Source organism: Oxyura jamaicensis, chromosome 5, assembly GCF_011077185.1.
Source record: "Oxyura jamaicensis isolate SHBP4307 breed ruddy duck chromosome 5, BPBGC_Ojam_1.0, whole genome shotgun sequence".
Taxonomy (NCBI): Eukaryota; Metazoa; Chordata; class Aves; order Anseriformes; family Anatidae; genus Oxyura; species Oxyura jamaicensis.
Window position 1 is genome coordinate 8,613,124 of NC_048897.1, and position 22,015 is coordinate 8,635,138.

The 22,015-nt window shown below is 37.1% G+C and overlaps 1 protein-coding gene and 1 long non-coding RNA gene across 3 annotated transcripts; both read left to right on the top strand.

Annotated features, from left to right (window-relative positions):
* The first annotated feature begins 221 nt into the window (after nucleotides 1–221).
* On the top strand, nucleotides 222–3,331 carry LOC118167823. The gene is made up of 2 exons (XR_004751261.1): nucleotides 222–277; nucleotides 3,208–3,331. It is a non-coding gene; the product is annotated as an uncharacterized LOC118167823 (long non-coding RNA).
* Nucleotides 3,332–4,666: 1,335 nt separating this feature from the next.
* ZDHHC13 (zinc finger DHHC-type palmitoyltransferase 13) lies at nucleotides 4,667–20,449 on the top strand. 2 transcript variants are annotated; one of them, XM_035328767.1, is made up of 17 exons: nucleotides 4,667–4,827; nucleotides 5,432–5,574; nucleotides 5,957–6,079; nucleotides 6,537–6,614; nucleotides 7,719–7,863; nucleotides 9,064–9,128; nucleotides 9,730–9,892; nucleotides 10,908–11,033; nucleotides 11,383–11,516; nucleotides 12,252–12,352; nucleotides 15,011–15,135; nucleotides 16,215–16,277; nucleotides 16,654–16,747; nucleotides 17,155–17,238; nucleotides 18,249–18,406; nucleotides 19,521–19,618; nucleotides 20,232–20,449. In XM_035328767.1, exons 1-17 carry the CDS (start codon nucleotides 4,804–4,806, stop codon nucleotides 20,365–20,367), a joined length of 1,860 nt encoding a protein of 619 aa, XP_035184658.1. In that variant the 5' UTR covers nucleotides 4,667–4,803; the 3' UTR covers nucleotides 20,368–20,449. The 2 variants fall into 2 exon arrangements, with proteins under 2 accessions (XP_035184658.1, XP_035184659.1); XM_035328768.1 differs by lacking the exons at nucleotides 4,667–4,827; nucleotides 5,432–5,574 and having other exon boundaries at nucleotides 5,991–6,125.
* The last annotated feature ends 1,566 nt before the right edge of the window (nucleotides 20,450–22,015 follow it).

Consider the following 22,015-nt stretch of genomic DNA (forward strand, 5'->3'; position numbering starts at 1 on the left):
AAAGCCACTCGGTGTATCCTGTGTTTTAACTGCCTTATTGACAACAGCTTAGTCAAAATCAGTGTTGTTTTTAATGTTCCTATTTACATTAGATCTAAAGGTAGTTCCATACAGAACACTTCAAGGAAAAAAAAGTATTTCAACTGCATCCATAAGCATCTTCAAACTATGCTTCTTGAAGATACGGCATTCTGTTTTTTCTTTTTTTTCTTTGTTCTAAGTTTAGAAGTCTTCCCTGGAAAGAAATCTGGCTCTGAATCATATGTACAGGCAATCGGTACGTTACCTCATAGCTGTTAGTTCAGTCCATGGCAATGCAGAATCCTTGGCCAGTACTCATTGGTTTCCTCCTCCTCCATGAACTTGTAAACTGGAGCGTATCAGTCACTGCCTCATACCTCAGCGCCTCTGTACTTCCTCTGGCCATATTTACAAATAATTTGTAAAGGAGGATTTCTTAGAAAAAACACCATGAGGATATATTGCGATCCATTTTATGTAAATTTAACAGACAGCTGATGGTTTTATTTTAGGTGGTGTAAAGGGAGGAAGAATTTAAATGATCCTTCTGTTGGCAGGCCTTTATGGTTTTATTTCTGTGGCTCCATAAAAACTCAAACGTTCTTGGACAGCAGGACTGCAAAAAGTATCTAGTAGAGAGAAAATAAAGAAATAGCATTCAGATTATTACCAGAAACCATCTGCCCTCTAATTTTTTTTACTTAGATAAGACACTTTATGTGCAAAAGCTTATTGCTGGTACTGTTCTATAAAGCAGCATCAAAAGCAATAGGTGAAAACTTTAAAGCATAATGTTTTGGCATAACCAAAAAGCATTTTACTATTTAAATTGCAATTTTCATACAATTTGATCTGATTAAATAGCATTTTTATACATATTTTTCTGTCATTTGCCCAGTGAAGTGAATGCAAAATGCTATTTGAAAGCTGCTGAACACCTACCTATCTCTTTACTGATTATCTAATCAAAATGACACTCATCACAGGCATAGTCACTTGTAAAAGGTTGTCTGGGAGGGAGAATGATTGTTTTAGGACTTCTGAAGTCTTTCAGTCTCTTAAACATTGTGAACAACTGAAAGTTGTTAGTCATGCAAACACTTGAGTTCTTTGAGCAAATTTACTCACCGAGTTATATATACATGAGACGTGTTAACAGTGCAGCATTAATAGCACAGTGCAGCAAGGTGCAGAAAGAATATACAGCTGTTCGGTTCTGGCTCAGCTTGTTGTCCACAAGCAGCTCAGCAAAGTCTTTGTTTGAGCTTAGTTCATCCCTGTATGCTGTCAGATAATACAGGCTAATTTAAAAGGAAAAAAAGTGCTTGCTACTGTATGTTCCAAAAAACACAAGTACAGTAAAGATAATATTTAGTTTTAAGTGGCAGTTTGCCTGTCCTCTAAGAACCAAATCTTGCCTCCTGCTAGGAGCTTTGCTCTAGATTTCAGTAAGATCAAACATGGCTTCTTTTGTAAAGCCAGCTATAGATACAATAGAAGGAAAGCATTCATCTTTCCTATTTCTGGAAGGCTTTTATATGAAAAGATTGTAGAGGTGAAGGCCACAGGTAACAAAAATTGAGATATCTATTTGAAAACGGCCATTGTACTACCGCAATTACTGCTACCAACAGTTGTATTGTCATACAATACCATAAAATCAAGGACTTTGAGGTTCATGAATGCAGAAAATCTCTATCTAACTTCAGTTTTTACAAATGCTAACTTCTTGCATGCCAAAGTGGCAAATTCTCCAGTTTTATTTTGGCAGTCTGGGGATCCATTGCATAGCAAGGTACTGAAATGCCTACTAAATCGTGCTATCCTAGAGCTAATACACGACTGTTTCTTCCTAATCTTCCCCATCATGATTTCTGTATTGAAGTCATAAAAGATTTTGTGATATCAAACTAAATTAAAGCTCTGAGTATTTACAAAGTAAAGCTGCTTTGTTATCTATTTATGTGGCGGTTGTGCATATGGAAGGAAAAATCTGTATTAACATGTTAACTGGAATTTGATTTCACATTCATTCTGCAGCATCTAGCCGAACTTGTAGGCTAGCATTCACCACATTTGTCCTTTCACAATAACGCTTGGAAAGCAAGTAGTAGTAGTGTATACTGTGAGCAGCCTTTGATAGCTGTGGTCAGAAATTATTTTTTGTGGACTCCTTCTACATTTTCTGGTGGAAGAAGTCTTCTCTGCTTGTTGGAATCAGCTTTCTGTTATTCACTCACATGTTGGCAACCATGGAAGACAGCAGATACCCACAGCATTCACAACAGCTTCCTAAATGTACCAGCTTTAATTGAAAAAATCATAAGCACATTTACAGTTTGAGCTAATTTAGACAACATCGGTTATTCTTTTTTTTTGTAATTTGAATGTGTTGCATGGCAGATAATTTTTGAAATATTTTAACACCCCAAAATTAACAGGAATGTAGAGATGAGGACAGAAAAAAACATCTAAACAAATAATCTCTGATGGTGGAGGGGGGAATTTTTAATTCCTTCCATTCAGTAAGCTATACAATTCAGGATATTCCAGTGCTAAATGTGGAGTATGAATAGAGATGCATTTTGCAATACTGTGACTCAGCTTGCACCTTCACAGGCTTAAGGATCTTGATTCTCAGGCTAATGTAGGTGTCTGTGCATGACTTTACACTGGTAGCTTTTGCAAGAGCAAGCACAGAACAGGCACAAGAAGTGCTTGATGGGGAACAGCTTACTACTGTATTGATACAGCACACTTGTGAACATCACAATTCCTCAATGTGGTATTCTGATCCTTCTTTTCTGTTAATGTCAATCCTAATATAGCTGTCTGTTTCCTTCCAGACAACACATGAAGCTGTGAGGGAGGCTGGAACTGGAGAAGGAAAAAGTAGGGGGGGAAGGTAGAAGGACAAAGCCTGAGAGACAGTAAATTCAGAGGGCAGAAAGAACAGGAAAAGCAAATAATAGCAAGGTATATAGGAGGAGTACTCTGAGCAATGTTTACCTATCTCATAAAACAGCTTACTAATGTATTTAAAATGTTTGAAAATCTTAGCTGAAGTTTATATAACGTGGAAGGCACCATCATCCGTTAGTAAAACGGCAAAGAGTAGCTTTCATGGGTATATAGCATTTTAATAGCCACTCTATCTGTAAGCTACCACCATTTTTCTCTTTACAGTATTCTAGCGATTTTGAGGAAGTCTCATTACTGTTTCCAGCATGAGAACCAGGAAGCCTAAAGGCGGCGGGATGGTGAAGAGTTTTTATTTTTATTTCTAATAAAGAACAACAAAACACCTGCATTTGAGTTTTGTTCTGTTTTCTTGCTGAAATTTTCCCTTTTCTCAGTCAGACTTGCATGCCTCAGAAATTTTGGTAGCTGGCAAATTTACTAATAGGACATGAACGTCTTAGAGAACTTAATGAAGAATCATCCCTTTGCCAGGGCAACAGTACCAAGTTGAAAGCAGGTATGATAAGCCAGAGCAGGCTTTCTCTTTCTAGATCAGAAATCCCCGCACATAGCCCCGTTGAGGTCCTTACTGAGGTCCCACACACAATCTTATTGAGGTCTCTGTCTGCTGATGCTGCACTGGGCTGGAGATTTTCCTTGGGTCAAAGAGGGAGAAGAAGCAGGAAGCAACTAGGGCACCTTCCACTCTGTTAACTGACAAGTATTTCTGATTCTCTCAAGATAGCTGGTAAGTTCTTTTGGTCATTTGCTGAGTACTGAGGTTTTTAAATGAAATATTTAGATGTTGTTCTAATAATACATGAAAGGCTTACTGTGACTGTACAAAACAGAAACTTTTTTCCTTAAAAATAATTGGGGAAACTGCATACACAGACCTGGGGAAGGAATGGTCTTGTGGCAACAGCAAGTGCTCACTGGTTAGAGGCTGGATTTATGATTGCTTGAAGTCGTACTCTGACCCTGCTGTGAGTGGATTGGGGTAGGGCAGCCTGATATTCCTTTGCTTCTACCTGAGCAGAGATAGTGCTTTAACCAGTTCATGGACAGTCGTAAATGGGGCACAGCTTTGTTTGTTTAGGGCTAGGAAGCTGGTGAAGAGCCTGGAACATAAGTCCTATGATAAGTGGCTCAGGGAACTGGGGTTTAGTCTGGAGAAGAGGAGGCTCGGACTTTATTGCTCTCTCCAACTACCTGAAAGGAAGGTGTGGGGAGCTGGGGTTTGGCCTCTTATTGCAGATAACTAGCAATAGGATTAGAGGTAATGGCCTCAAGTTGTGCCAGGGGAGGTTCACGTTGGAAATGAAGAGACATTTCTTCTCAGAAAGAGCAGTCAGGCATTAGAAGGGGCTTCCCAGAGAAGTGGTGGAGTCACCGTCCCTGGGGGTGTTCAAGGAAAGGTTGGACCTGGTGCTTAGGGACACAGAGATGGAGATAACAATAAATAAATCGTAGAATCCTTAAGGCTGGATAAGACCTCCAAGATCATCTGGTCCAACCATCCTCCTACCACCAATATCGCCCACTAAACCATGTCTGACACGGTCGCACCGCCCCTAAGCCTCCCCGTGCCCGCCCCCAGCAGCGGTGCCGCCACCCGGGGCGGCTCTCCCGCTCCTGGGGCGGCACCAGCCGGAGCGGCGGGGCCCGAGGCTCGGCTACGGGGCTCCGAAGGCCGCGGCACTGCCCCGAGGGCCGAACGCAGCCGTGCCCCTCGGTGCCGCCGCGGCCCGGCCCGGCCCCGCCCCGGGCGCCGGTAACCAGGAAGCAGGAAGCGGCGGGCGAGGAGCTGGGGCCGGGAGGATGGCCGGCGGGGGCGGCCCGGCGGTGAGGGGAGCCGCGGGGACGGTGGGGAAGACGGCCCCGGGAGGCGGCGGATCGGTGCCCGGCGGGTCGCTCGTTGGCGACGGGGGCGGGTTAGAGGCGGGGACCGGCCACGGGTGCCCCGGCGGCGGCTCGGCACGGCCCCGGACTGGGGTGCCCCCGCTGGCTGCTGGCCTCGGGGAGCCGCACGGGGGAGTTCCCTGGTCCTTCGCAACGGGCTCATGGGTGTGCGCCTCTGTCTGGGGGGGCTCCCGGGGCTCTTGCGTTTCAGAAGTTAAGGACGGAGCTTGCGGCAGCTGGCGTAAAGCCTGGGCTGTGGGTGAGCAGTTGTTCACGGTCAGGGCGTTCTGTGGGGAGCTGGTTCTGCAAGGACTTGAGTGCCTTTGTAATTTTGTCCCGGAGAGCTTAACTCTGTCCTCCCACATCTCAGCGCTGAGAAGAAAGATTAGCCTCTTGTCAGGTGGTTTTATGTTTTAATTGCTTTAAATCTACTTCCTTATTTGTACTTGCGACTTGGCAAGTACAATGTGTGCCTCTGCTTGTAAAGAGGGAGGGATGGTATCCCCCGTTTAAATCTTTGTTGATAGATATTTTTTTTAACCAACAGTGTAAAAACCATTGCCATGGGCCTCATCGACCTCATATGCACAACTGTCATAGCATCCATAGCGAGAAAGATCTGCCAGTGCTACCAGGATCACATCCAATTGTTGAGGACCCGAGCTCGTTTGATATTGTTAAGGCTACGCAGTAAGTATGCGTTCTGTGTCTGCAAGATGCTGAAATAGATAGGTGTTCCTTCCTCCAATGTAAGCTATGCTATTTTAAAAAGGAAAACAAACATGAAGGTTCCATCCTCTCTCTCTAGTGAAAGAAGAGAAATCACTTAAGTATGCTATTATAAATATTTTTATCATAAACAACGATAATATCACCCAGGTCATATCGAGGTTCAGACCAACTTTTTTTTGCAAGATTTCCATTGAATACAAAGTGGAATTTGTTCATGTAGGAACTGTTGGATGAGGCTTATTGAGATTTACTTTTTTTGTGTATATGACACTCTTTAAATTGGAGGATATTTTAGAAATACAAGTAAAACACAAGTAAATACTTGTTTTTCTCTTTTAAGGTATGGAATATTGGAGCGATGCAAAGAACTGGTAGAAGCAGGATATGATGTTCGACAACCAGACAAAGAAAATGTGACTCTTCTTCACTGGGCAGCAATAAACAACAGACAGGAGCTGGTTAAGTAAGCTTTAGAGACCCTGTGAAAGTAACTTAAATATTCTGCTAGTGTTAGCAATGAATGCTTTGTTGCTATTGTACTTCAAAACAAAGGGAGTGTGCTGCTCAAGTAGAAAAGCATAAAATTCAAATTTTAACCCAATTACATTTGTGAAAATGTCACTGAAATATAGTTACCACCGTTTTTTGTATGTGAAATTATGTAGTACATAAAATCATTAGATTTTCCCAAATTTGTTTTGTTTAAGAAAGATTAAAGCTGACTTCATAAGTGTCTTGCTAATTACCATAGTTTTTTTCTTAAACAACTTCTCAGAGTAGCATCATTCACTGCAAAAATATTCTTGCTTGTTTGCTTTTTTAGTGAAAACTTCACTATAAGTTATTTACTACTACAGTTATATTATTTTTAGTGTAATATTTTAATGCTTTATGTCTCTTTTATTTTATTGCTTATACAGGTACTATATTTCCAAAGGTGCAGTAGTGGATCAGCTGGGTGGAGATTTGAATTCAACTCCCCTTCACTGGGCCATTAGGTATGCTGCTTGCAACTACTCCCTGTAAATGCACTAGTGTTAAGAGTAGCATTTTGTGTAGGACAGAAGTCGTCATCTTAAATCTATGCTGTGTTTCCTTTATTCACGCGTACAGAATTTCATAGCACATCCATAATTATGCTGAAATTTGTTCTCTGATTCCCGGGAACTTTGCAGGCCACAAAGTTACGTGTGTATCTATGTATTTTAGTCAGACTCGCATTTTGAATTTTCTCAAGAGCAATACTTTTCAACTTGGCCTCTTAGGTTCTGCCTTACTAGGCAAAGAAGACTTAATATTGTTCCTTCATGGAAGGTAGCTTTTGATGCCTATTAGGGCATAGTTTAAGTCTGGAAATGTTGTGGTCTTAGACAGACAGAGTCATGTCTAGTTAATTTGTTTTCAGTTGTTTTAGCTTCTGCCCTAAATTAGCTTGGGGTGCACCTGTAAGGCTCCACACTTCCAGTCCTGGACTTAAAGTATTATCATGTAGCAGCAGAGCCAAAGTATGACACCACATTGCTCAGCAGCATATAGATTCCTTTGGCCTTTTCCCCCAGCAGTGCCAGGTTTTCTTCTTGGGCTTCTTACAACTGCCACTGCAAACATGAAGTACCTCTTTCTGAGCAACAATAACTGTTAGCACTTGTGTGGAGTAAAATCATACTGGCTTCTAGGAAAGGACTTGAATAAAATGATCAGAACAACAATGCACTTTTCTTCTGGGAAACAGTTCACCTTAAGTACTGCTCCTAGAATAACTACTCTAAGAGCAAATGCTCGTACTGGAAGAGTATTGTTTTTCTATGGATTTAATCTTTTGTTGAACAAAGATAGTTTTTACGACATTGACTGCTCATGGGAGAAACTACTGCAGAATAAACACTGTATGCTAAATTGCCAGTTTGCTATAGATTGACTTATTGAGATGAACATTTAATCTTCTGATATAAACCTTTAGTTTTTTTAAAAAGTCTCCGGAATAAAAATACAAGATTCTGAAATTATTTTTTTCAAGGTACCTCAGAATTGCTAAGGCAAGGCTTTCATTAAGATTTATTTTTTTTGTCATTACTATAGTTTCATTTCATATATCGTTACAGACAAGGACACCTGCCCATGGTCATATTATTGTTGAAATGTGGAGCAGATCCCAGTCTTATTGATGGGGAAGGATTCACTAGCATTCATTTAGCAGTGCTGTTTCAACACATGCCCATTATAGCTTACCTCATATCAAAGGGCCAGGTATGTTGTTGATGTCCCAAGCATTGCTTTCTAGTTAGGAGTAGCTGCTTGTGCTTTATTGATACATTGCAGAATTTACTGTTCTGTTTCCTATACAACAAGCAGGTATTTGGCAAGTATTTCCCTGGGCCATATGCTCAGAGAAACTTAATTAAAAAATAAATAAAAAAAATAATGCCTTCCAGTTCTCTTGTCATCCTTTTAAAATCCAGAATTGTTAAAGCTCAGCAACACCTGTGATGCTGTATAAATAACTGGCTTTTAAAACTGAATACAAAATATTATGTGAAGTACATCGTGAAGCATCTACTGTTTGGTTACAGAGTTGTAACTAGTAATCTCTGCAATTGGCCATCAGTTGAAGCATGTGCGATATACATAATACAGAATTTTCTATTAAAAAAAATCAGACCTAGTCTGACTGTATATTTTATATCATGCCCACTTAGTAAGCAGAACTGATGACTGCTGTAACAATTCACTAATAAAATTGAGAGGAGAGTGCTTTTGTGATAAAGAGTGTTTTTTCAAAACACCATGTGATAAGATTTAAAGATGTGGTAAGTTTATTTTCTTTCTCCAAGAGCTCTCTTAAATAGAAAACCACCTTCTGGAATGTAGATACAGATGGTATACATCACAAACTTATGAAAGTTTATGTTCTATTAAAAAATGCAAGCAATTACAAAACAACTAAATCTGCTCTAATGCAATGATGGGTGGAGGCAGGAGAGAAGGAAACCTTCATTGTGAAAGAGAAGGGAAAAGATTAGGTAATATGAGTTAGATAGACCTCTAATTATGTATTGATGTGTAATCATTTTTTTGTTCTATTAATAAACAAGTTTTATGTACTTGGACATTCTGTTATACACCTCTGTTTACACAAGGAAGATAGTTAATGTTGCTTCCCAAAGTGAACTCTATGGTATTCTTGCTCAAGAGAGGACAAGAAATACAGTTAAGTAAAGGAATCATATCCATGTGATTCATTTTAAAGTATCTGTAGTGGACACTCAGCATATCCTGAAATGAATGACACGCAAGACCCATGGAGGGAAGAAAAATTCTTGGCCAGTGTATTTTGGTTTCTTTCCACTTCTACAGTGTGGCTAAGTCAGCTGTGTAGCTCAGAATCTGACCATCTAAGTGTTTACTAAAATCAGTGATACTCGCTTGTTATCTTTTTCTTACACTTAGAACATAGACACAACAGACTTCAATGGACAAACACCTTTAATGTTATCAGCACAAAAAGTGATGGGGTAAGTAGTGAACAACTTAAAAAGAACCTGTTGCCCACCGCTTTTTGGGCACAATCCTGAGTCTTCTGAAAATGTTTAAAGTGACATTCCTTTCTCTCTTACTTGTATAAGATATGCAGTTTTTAAGAAGTGAGAAATGATGAAGCAGCTAACTAGGTACAGCAAAGAAAGACAAAAAACAAACTTGAAGAAGTTTAGGTTTGTGGCTGGTCCAGCTGCAACATCATTGTGCTTTCCTAGAAATGAAAGTAAATGAAGGTGTTCACAGTAAGTGCACTTAATACATGTGATGGAGATGCAAGCTTATAAAAAGTGTAGAAAGATAAAATCTGTGTGTATAGCTCGTGCTTGTTAAAATATAGTCTGGAGAAAAAGCTTGAGCGTGAGTCCCCAATTCTAAACTTGGATGTATTGTTGATGAGCTTGTTGAGAGACTAAGTATCTTGTTGTACTGGGTACCACCACACTTGTATCTGCGGTACCACCACACTTGTATCTGCTGTTACTTCACAGGTCTGAGCTGTGATTTATTTTTTACAAAGTGTTCAAGAGTTTCCTCTCCAGTATAGATTATTTTCTGTTTAACTTTATTTTCACCTAGACAAGAACCCACAAAGTTTCTACTGAAGTTTAACCCCTCTCTCAATGCTGTTGACAATGTTCAGAAGAACACTGCTCTGCACTGGGCAATAACATCAGGAAATATTAGTGCAGTGGATCTGTTGCTGGAAGCTGGTGCTAGCATGGACATAAAAAATGTCAAGGTACAATTTCTTACATTATTTTAGTTTCTTTCGTCCATGTGGCATGAATGCATCAAATGAATGTGAAGAAATATCTGAGTCCTCTCCCCTTTGGATATTCTCTGGAACATGGAGGTGAATAAGACAAGCATCCTTACTCTTTCCCCAAAAGAATGAGCACTTTTTGTGTGGTGTGGCACAAAGTATGAATGCTGAGATTCTTTGCAACATTCACTTAATGAACAGCTAATTTTTTTGATCATTCTGAGAATAATTATTGTAATTCACAGGTTTTTTTTGTTGTTATTTATTTATTTTATTCAGCTGTTCTCTGCTTTAAAACATTGTCATGAATAATTCTTCTGGCCAGATTTTCCAAAAATAAGTGTCTTGGTGTTCACCAAGACTCATAAAGACTTCAAAAGGATGAATGTGTTATGTGTTGTCCTGAAAATATCCAAATGTTTGTCCATCCCTGTTTGTAGGTGCAAGTCAAAATTGCTAGTCATGTGAAAATCTTAGTCCTAATATTTGTAAAAACTGATACCAAGAAGTATAAATGTTGAAACTATACACACACACACACACACACACACATATATATATATATATCCTGTATAGGTATTTGTATAGTGTCGTTACTCAGGGTTTGTGTATTAAGCTATGCAGCTTTTCCATCTGCTGCTTTTGTGTGTGTGTGTGACTCTTAGAATGTTGCTGTTTGGTTTTAAGAAGTTAACATAAACAACAAACCTTCCCTTTCAGTAAGCATGTCATATTCTAGCTGACAGTTTAGCATTTCAGGTTAGCAGAGAGAGTGCAAAGGTGATTCAAATGGATGTAGTCTGGTTGAAAGTATCAGTCTTTATAACTACCAAGCTCTGAATTTACCCTACCCTTGCCTTAAAGAAAAATGGGCTGGGAGGAAGCAACTACTGAGTTGTTCTTGTTTTGGGCTAAATTTATTTATTATTTCTGTTACAAAGGAAAACATTTATGTCTGAAGTACATAACCAAATAAACTTTGTTGTTAAAGGGAGAGACACCGCTTGACCTTGCAATTCAGACTCAGAATCGCTTCATAGTCTATATGTTAACGGAAGAAGAAAGAACGAGAAGCAGAAGAAATAGCAGGTTACTGAGAATAATGGAGAAACATGAGGTAATTTTGTGAGTAATAATTGATGGAAATAAAGCTACAGCATTCCGTGCTCAGAATAATACATAAAAATTATTTTCTGAGAGCTTTTCTGGATCTTTGAAAGCTTCCAAAATTGGACACACAAAAATGAAATTCTTTAGAAGTGCTTAGTTGTGGTATAGGTGTGGATTTTTTTTCTTTTCCCTGTTGTTGCCCCCCACCCCCCCCCACCCTTTCCCCCAGTAAATTGGTTTGTCGCTTTGTCTTATCTACCTTGAGTCTCAGCACTTGTTATTATATTATCTGAATGCTCCTGAAGTAAATCCTGCTTGGATACTTTGTCATATTTTAACAATAGTCATGTTAATAGCTGTTCCTGCTGTTGGTGTCTTCCTTGACATCGGTGGGGGCCGTAGGATACGTAATGAACCTAAGTTCTGATTCTTGGCTTTTGAAAGGATGTCTGCTTCTCTTCCTGCTGTTTGGGATGGCTCTGTTTGTGAGGTTTGTGCATTTATATCTTTGTATTGTATATTTATATTGTATATTTATATCTCTATATTTACTTTTTATAGTTACTATATATATTTATATGTACTTTTCAGAATGATCTTGAAACGGAATGTCTTTAGATGTGCAAAGTAATAGCTTATCATCACTGAGAGATTTGAGGAAAAGCAAAGGTGCAGTCTGTTAGGTAATCTAAATGATAGAGTGTTACTGAAGTTCTGCATCTGGTAGATGCTAAGATACCCATTCATGATGCTTAGAATTGTGCTCTATCTCAACTTTTCCCTCTGTATCTGTGACCCAGCATGAGTTTTAATGAGCCATTCCTTCCCTCCCTGCTCCCCACCCCTCACAGTGATATGCTAAGCTGTTGCACAGGTTTCCTGTTTCCTGCAGTGGTCACCACACCACAACAGTCAGTATTCATTGAAATGGCAATATTGTTAGCGTGTAAATAAAGTTCTTTTCACCCAGTGCATCTGCAGTTCACATATATAATATTAGGCTGGAACAGAGCACTCTTTAGTTTATTTTTGTGTTTTCAACCCTGGTATGTATCTGGCTAAAGAATGCCTCTGAGTGGCAATTTTTGATTGCTTTAAGAGAGGCTTAAAGTATACTGAGTGAAGTTTTCTAAAAATAACAAAACTGATGATAAACGTGTATTCCACCAAGTTATGTTTTAAACAAATTAAAGACAAATACTGCTTTTTTTTCATATTGTTTCAGGCAGTTTGTGGGCCTCAAGAATCTAAGGTATATTCCCACAGCACTGATGCTAAGTTCAGTCTTCTGGATGTCTGTGACCTGTTTTATCTGGTTTCTGCCTGATATCCTTTTTGCTGGAGAAATGCAATAGAACTTTCCTTACACTTCCTAGTTAATCTAAGTTTAGTCAAGCAAATAGTAACGAGCAGTCCCAGATAATTCCACATGACTGTTAATGTCTGGTAAGATTGGTTTTCTTACATTGGGCTGGGGTTAAATACTTCAAGCTTAAATGAAAGTTGTATATGGACTAAAAGTATATCTCTTCTTTTATCTCTATCAGATATTTGTGTACAATTCTGAAGTGGTTTTTTTTATTATTATTTTTATTGTTACCAGAATATCAAAATGTCTTTGTTATAAACATTGTTTTCTATGTTGGCATCTCCATGTGACTCTTCATGGTTCCTCATTGAGTCTCTCATCCAGTAATGTATTTTGGCATGTACTAAAGCTGGGTAACGTTCACATTATACATTCCAATTTTTAAAGCACTTCTTATTTATAAAATAACAAGGATTTGACAGTGCTATTCATGCTTCTGCATAGAAAAAGAAAAAATAAAAAAAAATGGACAAACTAATTTATTGATTTTCCTCAGAAGTAGATCTTCCAGTCTCCTTTGTTTGTTTATTGTGGTTATGCTGCATCCTCAGTGCACAGTACCTTAACTTCTACCATTTGTGTACTTTATTTGAAGATGCTTTGGACTGATGAGCACAACAATATTTAATAGGTTGCACTCACTTTTCAGTACCCTGTTCAGTTGCACAGTGGTCATCCATTTATTATAAAGCTTTGTGAAAAGAAAGGCCTTTAGGGAGACATTTAAAATATAAATAATTTTGTACTAAACCAGCTATAATATGCTGCTATTCACTTTTAATTACTTTGTCTTTTAAGTGGTATTTTTCTTTTGTACTGTTCTCAGTTAAGATCTTCTTAATATAATTATTAGCATTAAATTATCAGGTATATTCCTGCACACGTGCTCTTCTAAATGAAAATCCTGTTATTAAGTGTTGCATTGTGAGGTTTTAAATTTTTCTTCATGTCATTAAATTAAAAGAAAAAAAAAAATCTCACCATATGGGTTTGAGTTAAATTCTGCTGAAGATGATGACCCCAGCAATGTTCTTAAAGACTTAGCGAGATAGTTTTCTCTTTTTCTGTCAAACACTTGTTCTCATGAATCTGTTTTCCCTCTGAAACCACGGATTTGAGTGTTATAAAAGCGCTGAGTATTTCAGTCAACCACATTTATGTGTGTCAAACTATTCCTCTGGACTGAATGAAAGTCCAGCAATTCTCATTAAGGACTGCTCTCAGATCCAACACCTGTTAGAAATGCAAATAGATAACCAGTATCCAGAGGAAATGCATTATCATCTTTACTAGATCAGAAGGGTGCCCTGCAATGGTGTTGGAATAGATACGTTATAATGTAGGATTGGTAATATACAGTGCTATTATTTTATATTTTTTCTTCTTGATTTTAATAAGAGTTACTTTGCAATATTTTTAGTTCATGAGTACTGCAACCTCAAGGCTGCTTTTTCTTAATTTTTAAAAGTTACAGTATGTTTGTTGTTTATGTAATGGCTAGGTAGGCAATGGAGTTGGAATCCAGGCATGGGCACTCTGACTGCTTCTTGGTGGCTTCATGGACCTTGCTGTAGGAGACCAAGCTCTCAAGTTGGTTGCTTTAATTTAATTGGTATGAGACTTGTCCTGCTCCACGTTCCTCTGTTGTTGTACGGAAGTTATTAATCTTCACGTTTTTCTCCCCCTTTCACCTGACTTACAGATGTCTTTAGTCCACAGTGTAGAAATGCAGAAACAGAATTTCTGTTTCTAGTGACTATTTATCTTCCCATATGTACAACAATAATTTCTCTGCTAGAGAAGCTGCAGCAAAGAACCATATTTTAAAAGTATTGATTTAAGTCTACTTCTCTAGAGTTGATGAGAAATCAATTCCCTCCACATAGTTTAATTAATACAGTCAGCCACCGGGTAAAAGTAAAGGGGAAAATCAGGATGAAAAATGCGCAATTAGACTAGAAATGCCAGTTTGGATTTGGGATTTTCTGGTATATTTGTGAGGAAAGAAGGTTTCCCAGTAGCTGTTCAATTACTTCAGAAGTTGTTTTTCAGTGTATGTCTTTGGAGTGACAAAGACAGTTCCGGGATGACGGAAGTTGCATTTGTCTATCTGAATTTATTCAGTTGTTTTAACTGGGGAGGAAAAAAAAGTAGAGGGCAAGACTCAAAACTCTCGGAATAACAGCCTGTTTGACAACTTAGGGGTGTGTGCAGCAGTCAAATCTCACAGCTGCTGGAATCTTAATACCAATCAGATATGCGAAAAAAAAAAAAAAAAAAGAAAAAGAAAAAGTCTTCAGAGGGGGAAAAAAAGAAGTGGAATTAATTTTATATCTGTTACGTATTCAAAGGCGAAAGTCTGTACTCTGCTAGTGAGGATGACAGGGATATTGTAATGCAGCTTTTTAACAGTTGTAAAAGGCTTCTCTCCAGAGCTCAAACTGGAGAAGCCTCTGAGGGACAGAGTGGTAAAAAGTGAAAGTCATTGTTTTCCTTTTCATGTATTGCTTATAAAATCTCATACGCTGGTTTTGGAATATTTTATTTATCTGGCAAATAGTGGTGGTCTATGGTGGTATTTGGTGTAAGAATATATTCCTTAACCTGAATAATACATATAACCAACATCATTTTTGAAATTGCTGTCATGTTCAGCTTGGTGGGTTTTCTTTATTATTTCTATAAAACTTGGAGAACTGATCCTGGGTATATTAAGTCTTCAGAAAAAGAAAAAAAAGAGGTAGGTGACTTTGTAAAATAAGTGGAGGGACTAGCATGCTATACCACGTATTCCCTTCTGGTTGATTTCTTTTTTTGTCATCAACTGTATCTTTATTAAATTTGAAAGCAGTAAGATATTTGTTAAGAACTTTTAGCTCCATCGTCAAACAGTGTATGTTGTAGATAATTCCTCCTCCTACTGCTTATTTCCATGTCTTGATCATTCTGCCATGATTTCCTCGCCTCCATCTTCTCGTTGAATTGTGAGCTTCAGCCAAGCACATGGATTCATACCACTGATGTTATCAATGATATAAACTCACATAGAACTTCACTTAATATATAAAACTTTTGTAAGGTTTTCATTCCAGTTGTCTAATGTTAGCAAGAGGTACTCACACTGCTTTTCTACAATTGTCCTCAATAAGGACATATATCTCATAAAATGCACTAAAGGCTAGAAATGGTTTAAATTGTCACATGCTCTGAAGATGTGTATAATGATTTTTTTTCATGTTTAAATTTCATGTAAACTACGTGCTGTTTTCTAGTTGTATTTTACAAAGGCAAAAAGAGTTGGCTAAGCAGTCCATATAACATTGGTCCCTCAGCCTATTGATTATGAACAACATTTTCTTTGTGATCTCTCTTTGTTCTCCATGTGGTTGCATTTCTTCATACTGACGGAGAATAAACTGGAATTTTAACTTTGTCAATATTGCTGCCACAGGGCTAGTATTACTAGCTATCTAGTACTGATAAAGGAAGACTAAATATAGCAGCTCTCCTCCTCTTTTTAATATCTAGCTGACTATATGAGACGTACCTCGTGCCTTAATACCATCTAATTCCGTGAGAGTATTTCATCCACGTTATTTATTCATTTTGGCAACATAGAGCTACTTTTTAAAATAATCCCACCTGAATAAAGTTGCATTATTTTTTGCTGTTCTGTTTGTCATGGAATTTAGCTTGTCCCAGAGTAGCAAGTGCTTGGCTCTCAAAATACTTAATATCTGCAAAAGGCCTAAAAGTAAAAATCTTCATAGATCTTCCATAAAATGTGATCCAAATACAAGCGCAAACTTTGTCTTTCAGAACATCGTAGCTCTTGCGGAAGCAGGTTGCTTGGACTTCAGAACATTTTGCACATCGTGTCTTGTAAGTGAAGCCTTTGTATTTCTTTTCTTTTTCTAACCTGTTTTTTACTCAACACTGCAATACTGTTTTTTCCCCTCACTTCTTGTAATGCAAGCATTACATGCTGTGTCTTGTCTGTGTTACTTAGATTTTTTTTCTCCTCTTATGGTGACAAAGTTTTGAGATCCTTGGACTGTATTCTTAATAAAATAGCTTTATTTCTACCTTTTTTTTTCTTTTTGGTAAAATTAGGATGCATAATTCTTATCTGTGTTGTGAGGCCCATTATGTAGTAATAGTTACCATATATGACAGTGCCCTTCAGATGATGCTGCAAATTTGGAGTAAAATAGATGCTTTTGCTATGATTGTGTACCTTTCCTTCGTGTTCAACTAGGTAAGGAAGCCTTTGAGATCTGTGCATTGTCTTGCTTGTGATTCCTGTGTAGCCAGATATGATCAACATTCTCTGTGGATTGGGCAGTGCATAGGTGAGAGTTTTTGTTTCATCAAATTTGAAAATTCCACGTTATTTCTGCAACATTTTAAAATATTTATCTCCTTAAAAAGCGAACAGATAGAAGAGTACACAGTTGATAGTGAAGGGATTACTAATAAGTGCCAGGGAGAAATTACTTAGATGAGAGAGAGAAAAATAAAATGATTAAAGGAGTGGAGTTGAGACTGGTTGACTCTATCAGAGCTAATTCTGTTATATAAATCAGGATGGCTTACAGGAGAAAGTTGAGAAAGAGGTCAGCCTTGTCAAACTCTCTTGTGGATAGCAAAGGTAATAATAGGAAATTGTTTAGATTCTTCTTATTCCTGTTAAGGAGACATTACAAGTAATGCAAAATTTTAAAATGACATGCTATTTATTTCCTTGTCTCAAATACAGGCATGGGGAACCACCGTTATTACCTATTGTTCCTGTTGTTCCTAGCTATGACCAGCGTCTGGCTGCTTTATGGAAGTCTTCTGTGTATGTATCAATGAGTTTATTTTAATTTAGCTTTCAGGGACCTGTGCATATAGTCATTATTTTTCAACATTTTATTTCTATCTAGTGTAATTATACCTGCAGAAATAACATAAGATGATACCAAATTTCATCAGTGATAATTTTCTCTTTCTAAATGAAAATACATCAGGACATTGGAGTCTCTCATCAAATGTCTGTTACGTGTGTGTTGTGTTAAGATATAGCCCTAGTGGGATTGTCCATTTTTGGAAGATACGATATCAGGTACCATTTTTGTTAGAGACAACATAGTCAAGCTGTGCTGAGGAGGGTGAGTCAGGATACAGATTCTAGTCTGTATACCCCTTCCGGCAATTGAAAATAAGTTTGTAAATATATTATTTCAAATGCTTTATTGTTTTTTGTTGTTCTTTAGAAATAACTATTGAACACTTGCTAAAGTTTCATTTTGTTTTTAGTGTAGTGATAATCTTGAAAAGAGGATTATATATCTTATTACTAATCCAAAGTGTTTCCTTGGGAAATTGGAAAAAAAATAAATTCTGAAGATGTGGAGAGCCCTTATAATGTAATTCCTGATGATAAGTTCACATAGCAAAAACTGCTTTCTTGTAATTTTCACAATTATGTCATCTTTCATTGATGGTGGTGTTTAAGGTAAATGATAAATTCTTGTCCTAAAATTACAAATAACCATGCAGTAAAATTTCAGAAGGCTTGATAATAAGAGGTAATATCTTACTTCAATATTACTAGTTAACTTCAAAATAAGAACAAAACAAAAATCTAGCTAATGCCTTGAGTGTTCCTTCTTTGGGTTATGGACACACAACAGAAAGATTATACAGCAAGACTAGCAAGGAGTCACCTATTACTGTGGGTGTTTTTTAAGTGAGAAAATGGTATTTCTAGAGCATGTGGCTATACAATAATCTGTGCAAATATATTTTTGTTCAGTTCTTAAGTGGCTTATGTTAAAAAGGTAACTAACTGATAATGTATCTTGTCAGATTGGTCAAACCACTGCTCAACAAGTTACCATCAAGATGGAGCATGGACATATGTGACACAGATAACGTATTGTTCTCCATGGGTGTCCTACATCTTCATGCTAGCCTGTTTCCATATTGCATGGACTTCATTTTGGCTAACTATTCAACTTTACCAGGTATTATTTTGCTTTAGTTTATGTTCCTTTCTTAACAAGTTACCAAATGAAAACTTTTAGGTGACCTGCTCCCATAAAAGCTTTGTACCTGCTTTACTTCTCTAGTTCATGTCACATCTAGGTGCTTTCTTAGATTTCAGAATAGTCCATTAAGTTTCATGGATACTTGTGTCCATTCCCCTGTTAAAAGTAGGATCGCAGTCTGAAAATCATTCCTATAACTAAATTCTGGTTTCACTACTCATCAAAAATTCCACACCTATGAAAAAGCATGTTTAAAGGCAAGAAACTTCGTTAACTAACAGAAGTGGTGTTACTGCCTCACAATGGCATGAAAACTCAATCTCACAGCTGAAAACTCCATGATGGAGCTCAGCAGCTTACAAGAAAAAATACACAATTGTAAACGTGTGCTGCTTGATTGCTGTAATGCCCAAGGAACTGAGGGAAAAAATAACATTTTTTCCTGTGGGGAAAAAAACCAACTAGGTAGAATATTTAAGATGATGTATTGTGTTTTGTACACAGTCATTTGTAAGTAGTTCTTTATGATGCTTAGTATGTCATGCAGCAAAGCGATTTTGCTGCCATTTATAAGGGCTTATAAGATTATGTCATCAGAAAAAAATGAAATGGAAAAGGGAATAGGTAAGGAAAAATGCTGGGCACAAAAAATGAGCTTTGTGAAACTTATTGCAAGAAGACATGGAATCAAGAAAATGAGTAAGTTATCATTGAGTTCTGACTATTTCATCTTGTTTACTTTGTCTTTTTTGGAGGATCTTTTCCTAACAATTTCTATGGTAGAATATAGACAAAACCTGAGGAGATAAGTGCTTAACTGCTATAGATCTTAAACTTCTACAGAAGTTTTATATAAAAGTGTAATCTTTACAGTCATGCCATTTAAGCTTGCTTTCTCAGTGCAAGGATTGACGTTAGAGCTTTCTGGATTATATTTTACCCAAAGTCCCTAATTATGGCAGTAGACGTTTGTTAGGTATGGCCAACCTCTTCTCCTCCCTCCTCTTTCAATAGTATTTTTCGGTATGACCAGAATTTGAGTTTACGATAGTCATGTTTTCACTGTTATTTATAATTTCCTTTCTGTAAGATTGCCTTCTTGGGACTGACCTCACATGAGAGAATGAACCTACTGATGCAGAGCAAATCTTCTAAGCATCCTGTTTCACTCAGGAGAACTTCATACAAGTGAGTGTTAACAAATAGGGTGTTTTAGGCATGTATCTATTCAGTACTGATTTGCTTCACTACTATGTAAATGCAAAAAAAAAAAAAAAAAAAAAAAAAGCTAGTCTGTGGGCATGCCAGTTCTGCCTGTTAGGAGATACAGAAGCTGTGCCAAAATCAGTTCTAACTAGCAGAAACTATTTGGGGGGTGGGGAGCAAATTGTTCATGAATTTGTTTATCACTCTTGATGTCTGTTCTGGAGATTCAGAGAAAGAATTAACGTACTGTCCCCTTTCTGACTTGTCTTGCAATATTTGGCTCTTTAAAGAAATTAGTGCCACGATTTCACTGTAATATAAGAACTTTATAATCCCTTGTGTGTTAGCAGATAAGATCTTACTGATTTTAAGTATTTGAGTTGATCTTAAACTTACCTAATTCTTAAATGTAATACATGTTGAAAATTCAACAGAGGAATAATGCTGAACAGAGAACTCTTATGTTTCTTCACCTAGAGCTGTCCTTGTTGATAGCTTTATACCTTAAGAGTACTGCTTAATGGTGGATGTGTATTTTTTATGCCTGCAGTCATCTTTTGTTAGGTTTATTAATGGATGTTTCTCTCATTTTCAGTCTCGGATGCTTCCAGAATCTTGCAGACTTCTTTCAGTGTACGTGCTTTGGTATGTTCAAACCCAATGTAGTTGACTGGACCAAGCAATACAAACTTTTTCATCTGGTAAAGGAGAAAAATGTTCATTCTGTATGAAGTTTTGCTTGACTTTTAAAACCGCTGAACTGAAAGATAAATAAAACTGGATATTTTCTAATTTTTACACATTGTTCTGAAAGCTGCTTTTTATTTTTATTATTGTTTTAAATATTAAACCTATTTTGTATAGGCTACAGCAGATTTGAATATGGAACAATCACTGTGTTAGCATATTTAGTATGAGCTTAAACTGTTTGAAATTTCATGTGATGGCACTAAATATATTTTTAAAGGTAAGTTTTTATGACAAAACTTCAAAACTGTGTCGGTACACTTAGTGTTCTTTTTCAGATAATAAAAATTATATTTGAAAATTAAGGGGAGTGTTCATATTTAAAAATTCAATATAAAACACCCTGTAATTTTTTTGGTTATCTTATGTTGTTTAAAAAAAAAAAAGAAACAAAAAACAAATGTATTAGCACTCCGTATTCAGTGGGTTTACGTATTTAGAAAAAAAAAAACAACAAACAAAAAACCTCTCTATTCATCTTAGTCTACTTTACAGACTAAAATAAATTCAAGGGATGTATGACCAGTAGAGTTTAAGAACAGGTATAAGAAAAAGCCTGACTGTTTGCCTTATGTTTTGCATGTATGTATGCCTTGTTAGTTTATGAAAATGAATAATTAGATGATTTGAAATACCAGCGTATATAACAGGGAGCTATTCTCAACTGCATACATAAATCTATAGTTATCATGCAGTCATGTGCCCAGGATGCAAAGGCCAGTCCAGAGCTGCAGGCTGTGTTTGAACAGAGGTCAAAACAGTTAAAATGAAAACTAGCAGAGAAACTGATCAAGATCAGAAAATGAAACTTAAATACTGTCTGGAACTGACAATGTAAAGTAAAGCAAAGCAATGAGACAGAACTCTTGCAGTTACGAAATGGAGGCTTTAATTCATCTCAGTGAAATGCATTAATCTGACATTTTGGGACATAAAGCACAAGCAAATTGAAGTAAAATGTAAAGCAATATGAGTACTTTATAGTACTTGAAAACATATAATAACTAAATTGACAACACTGTATTCTAAGAAAACTTGCTATTTCTTCAGAAATAGCTCCCTTTGAGAGAGAGAATTTCAGGTACTTTTTAATTGTCTCAAAGTGAGTAACCTATCCTTTGCCATAATACAAATAACATCAAAATGTTCAAAACACCACTAGGAAACTGGCCTAAGTTGGAACACTCTGACCTATACAACTCTGTGATCCATAAGGTATCTCTGTCTTAAAGGGACAGTATGCTGAGTCTTTCAAAATTCAGTCTAAACTATGCTAAATAGTAATTTAAGAAGCAATAATGTTCCTTGAACATAAGTTTTTGTCTTTTTTTTGCTCTAAAGTACGCATAAATCTTACTTTATCACTGTAACTTTTTTTAGGCCATTCTAAGAATTTCTTAAGCTTCAAACTCACAAGCTTTTTCTGCAAGGTGTAGAATATTAAACAAATGCTCTAGTTTATTAGCAATTTGTGATGTTTTTGTTTTACTTGACAACTATTATCTGCTGATATTAACAGCAGACTGTTGCATCCACTTCTTATTCACATTCTTTCTTTTCCGCTTGAGTGAGGCCACCAAAACCGATTCCTTTGGGACCAAAATTTTTTGTGTAGCAAACTGAAAAAGGAGG